Raw genomic sequence first — 7,633 nt, 5'->3', positions numbered from 1 at the left:
ATATATATATATATATATATATATATATATATATATATATATATATATATATTAGAATTTAGCTTACTGTATGTCACTTTAGGGGCTCCGTGCCTCCACGTAAGACGCCTATAGTGCCTACACTAAAGTTGAAGAACACTGACCTCTGCTGGCGTTGTGAGAAGCACATTGGTACATTGATCATGATATTCTATGAGTGTACAGCTTTACTTTACACTAGTTTGTTGTAACATGATGTTTTCATTTGATCCTATAAATAACAGTTATTCCATATTTTTATTTGAATTGTGGTTATTGTTCTTGTAGTTATTATGTATTTATTGTATTAGAGAAGCTCCATCTGTCACTGTGTCACATTATCTATAATTCTATATAACCTCTAGTTACACTACAACTCCCAGCATTCACGTCGATGTGCTTTAGTGATGGTTTCCGCCCACGTGATTATTTTCTTGCCGCATGTAAACATGTTGAGCCGCGCGCCGGGTTTGTTTACAAAGCTATCGTCTTCTGGCGTCAGTTGGACCTGTTGGTGAAGGAAAAGGAATAATCATGGATCTCGAAACGTACACATTTGGTGATATAGGCAAGTATACAACCGAGGAGGCGTAACGCCTTTTGCGCCAAACACTTTTATTATGTAGGCTATATTTTCCTTAGAGTATATAAGATATTTTCAAGTCAGCTTGTCAACACAATCCGGAGGGGTTAAAGTTCACTTAAAGGCTACGATATCTTTCAGTGCTAACCAACTTGCTTTTATTAAAATGGCTTTTATTTAAGATATAATGTTAGTTTAAACATGCACTGATGTAACGGGTTCATTGTTTACCTGGTATGATTTATTATAGCTGCCTGCGAGGATAATATGATAAGCTGAATGCTTGGTACCACAGCACCTCTAAGGCCCTAGCCCCTCTCGGAACCCCCTGGGTCAGCCCAATCGATTCGTGCCGAACCGGGCTAGGTCTCAAAAATGTCAGAAACTTCAGTAGCTTTGGGTTCTGACTTGTAGGGCTACTAAGGCCCTTAAAACTAGGCTCCAGACATCCCAAAACAAACTGGTCAGGCTACTACTTGGCCTCACTCCTTGAACCCACCTCACCCCTGCCCTCTTTGACAGGCTGGAATGGCTTAGGGTTGACGACAGAGTACAGCATCTTGCAATGGGTACATACCCATGTACTTGTCTAAATACTTCCTTAATGTCAACGAAGTCCACACCCACAACACCAGAGGGAGTTCAACAAACCATGTACAACCCAGATTCGGCACAAACACTAACTAAATACAAAGGACACAAACAGACAATAATATTGTAATACTAGTCATTAAGTACTAGTCATTTAATGAATACTAGTCATTTAATATTAGTCATAAAGTATAATCAAATCGGGTCGTGTTTGCATGTTTGGAATTCTAACAGCTGAAATCAATAGCTATTCTGATATTAACATGCATTAAGGGAAGGAGGGGGCCGCATGTGGCCCCTAGCTGGGCCGCCAGTTGTCCAACCCCTGATGTAGATGGTCGTTGTCACCTGTGTCCTTCCAGGCAGGTTGAGATCCACTGGTGTTGAATGTAGATAGTCGTTAACTTGTCACCTGTGTCCTTCCAGGCAGCTGGTCGGAGAGGACGGAGGTGCACAAGGCAGCCTGTCAGGGCGAGGCGTCCCACCTGGAGCAGCTCATCCAGAGCGGAGCCTCGGTCAACATGGTGGCTGTGGACTCCATAACGCCGCTGCATGAGGCCGCCCTCCGTGGACAGGCCCAGTGTGTCAGACTGCTGCTGGACGCCGGGGCACTGGTCAGACCATAATAATACCTTTCTTCATTTAATTGGACCTCACTAATGTTATGTCAGCTCAGTGGCCTTGTGGTTAGAGTGTCCGCCCTGAGACTGGGAGGTCGGGGGTTCGATCCCCGGCCGGGTCATACCAAAGACTGTAAAAATGGGACCCAGTGCCTCCCTGCTTGACACTCAGCATGGGGGTAAGTCCCTGCGACATACTAGCGTCATGTCCAGGGGGTGTACTTGTACATCAAGCTGCCTCACGCTACAGAAACAGGAGATAGGCTCCTACCCTATGGGCCTCATGGCTCGGCAAGGCTACTTAATGTTATGTTCAATGTTAAAATACCACAATTATTTTCTACTCTGTGTCTCATAGGAGGGCTGTGGGCAGTTCAGAAACCTGTCCACCAGTGACATTTAAGCAGATTTTTTTTGTTAGATTTTTATTATCGTGAGAACGATGGCTTCCATTATTACAATCCCGAAAAGTAACCTTTTTATTGATTTTCAAATGCATTTAGTTTTAGTTATGATAACTTTATGAACTAAATACAAAGGAGAACTATGGCTTCCATTATCGCATTGCAACTTTTCAGGAATAGAAATCCTGCAGTTTCTATTAGCTTGGATTCCCCATCGACGATGTCACTGTTTATTTTTTTCCTTTTCCTGAAAAGTAGCGGTTTTTATTTTTGGACATGCCAGGTTTCCACCCGGTGATAAAGTAATAAGTATTCTTTCTTGCGTTTTCTTCAAGGTGGACGCCAGGAACGTTGACGGTAGCACGCCTCTGTGCGACGCCTGTTCGGCGGGGAGCGCCGAATGCGCACGGCTGCTGCTGGAGAGAGGAGCCAAGGTCAACCCCGCCCTCACCTCGCGCACGGCCTCACCTCTCCACGAAGCCTGCATGGGAGGTAGGTCAACCCTGTCCTCACCTCCCGCACAGCCTCATACTACTCATAATATTTTTGTACTTTTACTCAAATGAATATTTTTTTTTTTTTTTTTTTTTTAAGATATTTTTTTGCGGCTTACGCCTTTTATTGATTTTGTAAGGGACAGATAGTAGGCTGACAGGAAACGGGAGAGAGATGGGGGGGATGACATGCGGTAAAGGCCGTGTCGGGTCCGGGAGTCGAACCCGCGGCACACCGCGACTGGATCACCAGTCCGGTGCCCAGACCGTTACGCTACGGCCTGGGCCGCTCAAATGAATATTGAATACATATTTCCACATTGATGCTTTACTTTTCCACCACTGGAATTATATCTGTGTGAAAACATATATTGTCTTTTACAAGCTCTAGGAACAACATGCTATTCTCCTTTTAGCTCTACGAACAACATGCTGTTCTCCTTTTCTCAGGGAGTGCTGAATGTGTCAAACTGCTGATTGCGGTGGGCGCCAGTCTGGAGGCCTATGACATGTACTACGGGACCCCGCTGCACGTGGCCTGTTCCCACGTACACGCAGACTGTGTCCAAGTGCTGCTTAATGCAGGTGAGCTGCAGGAGTGGAAAAAACCCTGATCGATCACCACCAGTGTTAGATAGGGTTTGAAAGGACTGTATTAGCATGGACTAGTTCTGTGTTAGTTGTGATTAATTCGTCGAGACACCCCTGCATCATGTTGTTAAATGTTACTGTAGGAGCTATGGTGAACGCCGCCAGGCTACACGAGACGCCCCTGCATCGCGTCGCCAAGGCCGCCCAGGGCCACGACGACCTGATCGAGACGCTGGTGGAGTTCGGAGCCAACGTGTTTGCCCGCGACTACCGCGACAAGAAACCCATCGACTACACGGCGTCAAGTTCCTCCTCCAGAGCCTGCCTGCAGTTTTACGAGAGTGAGTACAATGTATTGTATTGTCGTGAGCTTGTAGATCGGCTATTTTCAAATGGCCAAAATGTAACTATAGTAGCTAAAGTTTTCAAATAATTGTAGTGGAGTAAAAGTACAAATTGTGGCTCTGAGATGTAGTGGAGTAGAAGTAAAAGTACTAGAAATGGGAAATACTCAAGTAAAGTACAAATACCCCCAAAAAGTACAGTACTTAAGTGAAAGTTACTTTTCACCACTGGTAACAGCTGAGTAATTAGTTTGGTGTAGCTAAATAATGACTTCAGTGTCCGAAATGTTGTCTAATGAGCCCTGCATCAGTTAGCTAGTGTAGATTAATGATTAGTTAGACAGCCGTGCCTGAATTGACTCTCTCACACACACACACACACACACACACACACACACACACACACACACACACACACACACACACACACACACACACACACACACACACACACACACACACACACACACACACACACACACACACACTAAACTCAATACTAAGATATACACCACCATCCATTTTACCTGAGTCAGACATAACATAACCCTCTAATCTTTTCCTGGGCTGATATGTGGTACAAGGAAGCCTGTGAGTAAATTTGGATTCTACATAGTGAGCACCAAGATCATTCAAATAAGTCTAGGATTGTATTGCTAAATGCAATATTACTGTATTGGTAAAGTGATGCAATTTGCAGTTCTCTGCCCCGCTACAGCATTTACTACAGGCTACAGCTCCAGGATCCTGATGCCAACACTAGTGTTGTAGTACTCCAGTCTGGTCTCGACAGGACCGTAGCTGACCAATAAGGTTGCCCTACTCGTAGGTCTCGACAGGGCCGTAGCTGACCATTCGGTTGCCCTACTCTTAGGATATTTGTGCTGCCCTCCTCCCGACGAGAGCACTGCTATTCCTCGTGCAGATCGGCTATTTTCGCTGTTTGCGAGGACGCACACACGGCCGCTCGTTATTACGTGGAGTAGCCGCGGAGAAATGTGTTATTTTGAGGGTCGGCTTGGCACATTTTGGCACATTTTGTTGCCCCCCTCGGCGTGTTGCCCTACTCGCAGTGCGTATTGCGCGTATACGTAGCGACGGCACTGGGTCTCGACTCCACATTTTCAATTTGAATTGGACTTGACTCGGACTCGGGGCTCTTCCCCCACCGAGTCCACTCCAATCACGAGTCACTACAATGCAAAGGAAATCTTTTTTATTATACCTATATATATTATGAGGAGCCCTTTCACGTTAACATTATCAGAGAGCTGTCTGGTTCTGAAGCAGCCTGCCAGTGTTTTCTGTACCTGAGTAAAATGAGGTCTCGACTCAGTCTCGCCTCCAGTCTGACTCGGTCTCGACTTGGACTCGCTTTAGGTGGACTCGACTACAACACTAGCCAACAGCATTCTGGAAACACTTTGCACGCAATGTTGGCTAAAAGTGCTTTAGCCATAAATATAATATATAATATATACAGTATACGCTATTTTGTCCAACAAACGTTGTATATGTGCTGCCTTCAGGCACTCCACTGAGTCTGCAGCAACTAAGCAGAGTGGCGGTCAGGAGCATGCTGGGTACCAGAGCCCTGGAGGTCATAGGTCAGCTGGCCATACCAAAGCTCATCATCAACTTCCTCTGCTATCGGCGCCCGTCCTCTTGCTGAGGAGATGAGAGACGCCTTGAAACGCCATGAAAATATTGTACCATTATTGTGCCATAAATACTGTACTACACCCAGCAAATCCTCAGGAATAATTACTATTAGTAGTAAGGCTGTTGTCGGGGTGTGTGTGTGTGCGTGTGCGTGCGTGAGCGAGGGAAAGTTTGTGCATTTGCTCTAGTCTGTCAGTACTTCCACTTGTTTTAAACTATATGCTTACCATTTAAAAATGTTAAATGTATTATTGATGGCATTTTTGACTCTTAGTAAGGGTGAGATTTCCAGAGCCAAATTCCAATACCTTAATTTCTGCTCATTCACTCATTTCCGTTTTCCAGCGTGACCCGTAAATCAGGGCTTGTCCCAAATAATTCAAACTGTAAATTGCTTTGGGAGGAGCTGCGCGTGAGCAAAGAGTAGAGGCTTCCCACGACACTCAGTGAGTGTACAATATAATAATAATTATTATTATTCCCAAGCCACCCGAGCAAGAATCAGTGAGTGTACTATAGAGGGTATGCGCGTGACATCATCGTACCTGGAAGTTATGCGGGAACGCCCACTGAGTGTCAAAAAACTACTTTCTGGCCTCGACAGCCCATTCATCCACACAGAAAAGTCCTGTCTGATTGCATTAAACAATGTTAAACTCACCAACATTGTAGCTGTACGAAAAGCTTGAATTATCCTCTTTCTATATCTGCAAAGTTTTTGTTTCATAAAAACCCACCATAGAAACATTATGAGCTACTTTCTGTCAAGAAATGCCCTGCATTTTTTAAGATATTTTTGCGGCTTACGCCTTTTATTGGTTTTTTGAAGGGACAGACAGTAGGCTGACAGGAAACGGGAGAGAGATGGGGGATGACATGCAGTAAAGGCCGTGTCGGGCTCGGGAGTCGAACCTGCGGCACACTCCGACTGGATTACCAGTCGGGTGCCCAGACGGTTACGCCACCGCCTGGGCCAAGAAATGCCCTGCATTTGATTATTTTATTTTTGTCAGAGTTTAGAAGTGCTTGTTTTCTATAACACTACATTTTGCTGCCTCCTGCATCATGTGACATGTAGAACCAGGTGGTACGCAGGACGGTTGAGTGTTATCCAACGAGCGCTTCCAAACTCCAACACTCATCATGCTGCTCAATGTTTTGCCACTCAGTCTAGATGAGGTGGCTCAGTGGCCTTGTGGTTAGAGTGTCCGCCCTGAGACTGGGAGGTTGGGGTTCGATCCCCGGCCGGGTCATACCAAAGACTGTAAAAATGGGACCCAGTGCCTCCCTGCTTGACACTCAGCATCGATGGTTGGATTGGGGGTAAGTTACTGCGACATACTAGCGTCATGTCCAGGGGGTGTACTTGTACATCAAGCTGCCTCACACTACATAAACAGGAGATAGGCTCCTGCCCCTATGGGCCTCATGGCAACAGAAACAGGAGATAGGCTCCTGCCCCTATGGGCCTCATGGCTACAGAAACAGGAGATAGGCTCCTGCCCTATGGGCCTCATGGCTACAGAAACAGGAGATAGGCTCCTGCCCTATTGGCCTCATGGCTACAGAAACAGGAGATAGGCTCCTGCCCCTATGGGCCTCATGGCTACAGAAACAGGAGATAGGCTCCTGCCCCTATGGGCCTCATGGCTACAGAAACACGAGATAGGCTCCTGCCCCTATGGGCCTCATGGCTACAGAAACAGGAGATAGGCTCCTGCCCTATGGGCCTCATGGCTACAGAAACAGGAGATAGGCTCCTGCCCTATGGGCCTCATGGCTACAGAAACAGGAGATAGGCTCCTGCCCTATGGGCCTCATGGCTACAGAAACAGGAGATAGGCTCCTGCCCCCTATGGGCCTCATGGCTACAGAAACAGGAGATAGGCTCCTGCCCTATGGGCCTCATGGCTACAGAAACAGGAGATAGGCTCCTGCCCTATGGGCCTCATGGCTACAGAAACAGGAGATAGGCTACTTACTTACTAGATGAGGGGGTGGCGTGTCCTGATGGGAAAATCATGCCTGTGCATACTCTCTATACATGAAGTGTTCCCAATACCCATCACAGAGTTTCTTGTAAACTTGCTGGAAGTGATTTGTTATTTGGATTGGAGTGCAATGGAATGGGGAGCTGTCCGAGAGATGGGAACCTAAAGCAGTGCCTTTTCCCGGACCTCAAAGGGACGATTTAGAGCCAACGAAATGTCTGATCTGCTCATAGCCTGATAACGTAAGAGGGTGCGAGTATTGAAATTTGGCTCAGGACACACAACCTATAGCTTCATATTTATTTATAGCTTGAGCCTGTGGTTCTGGCTGGGGG

The 7,633-nt window shown here is 46.2% G+C and overlaps 1 protein-coding gene across 2 annotated transcripts; it reads left to right on the top strand.

The window, feature by feature from the left end:
* The first annotated feature begins 500 nt into the window (after positions 1-500).
* LOC310879713 (ankyrin repeat and SOCS box protein 13-like) lies at positions 501-7,171 on the top strand. Of its 2 annotated transcripts, none has more exons than XM_083794540.1 (6): positions 501-590; positions 1,623-1,806; positions 2,552-2,708; positions 3,161-3,295; positions 3,445-3,642; positions 5,175-7,171. In XM_083794540.1, exons 1-6 carry the CDS (start codon positions 553-555, stop codon positions 5,315-5,317), a joined length of 855 nt encoding a protein of 284 aa, XP_083650666.1. In that variant the 5' UTR covers positions 501-552; the 3' UTR covers positions 5,318-7,171. The 2 variants fall into 2 exon arrangements, with proteins under 2 accessions (XP_083650666.1, XP_083650667.1); XM_083794541.1 differs by having other exon boundaries at positions 544-590; positions 1,559-1,806.
* The last annotated feature ends 462 nt before the right edge of the window (positions 7,172-7,633 follow it).

The sequence above is a fragment of the Protomyctophum parallelum genome (genome assembly GCF_964188405.1).
Source record: "Protomyctophum parallelum genome assembly, chromosome: 22".
NCBI lineage: Eukaryota > Metazoa > Chordata > Actinopteri > Myctophiformes > Myctophidae > Protomyctophum > Protomyctophum parallelum.
The sequence above is the reverse complement of the archived record's forward strand: the minus strand, read 5'-3'. Positions and strand labels throughout refer to the sequence as shown.

Excerpts from the sequence above, each read along its gene's own strand:
- LOC310879713 (XM_083794540.1), top strand. The coding sequence starts at position 553 with ATGGATCTCGAAACGTACACATTTGGTGATATAGGCAA. Across the intron at positions 591-1,622 it reads ACATTTGGTGATATAGGCAA|CTGGTCGGAGAGGACGGAGG; the intron begins GTATACAACCGA and ends CCTTCCAGGCAG. Across the intron at positions 3,643-5,174 it reads CTGCCTGCAGTTTTACGAGA|GCACTCCACTGAGTCTGCAG; the intron begins GTGAGTACAATG and ends TGCTGCCTTCAG.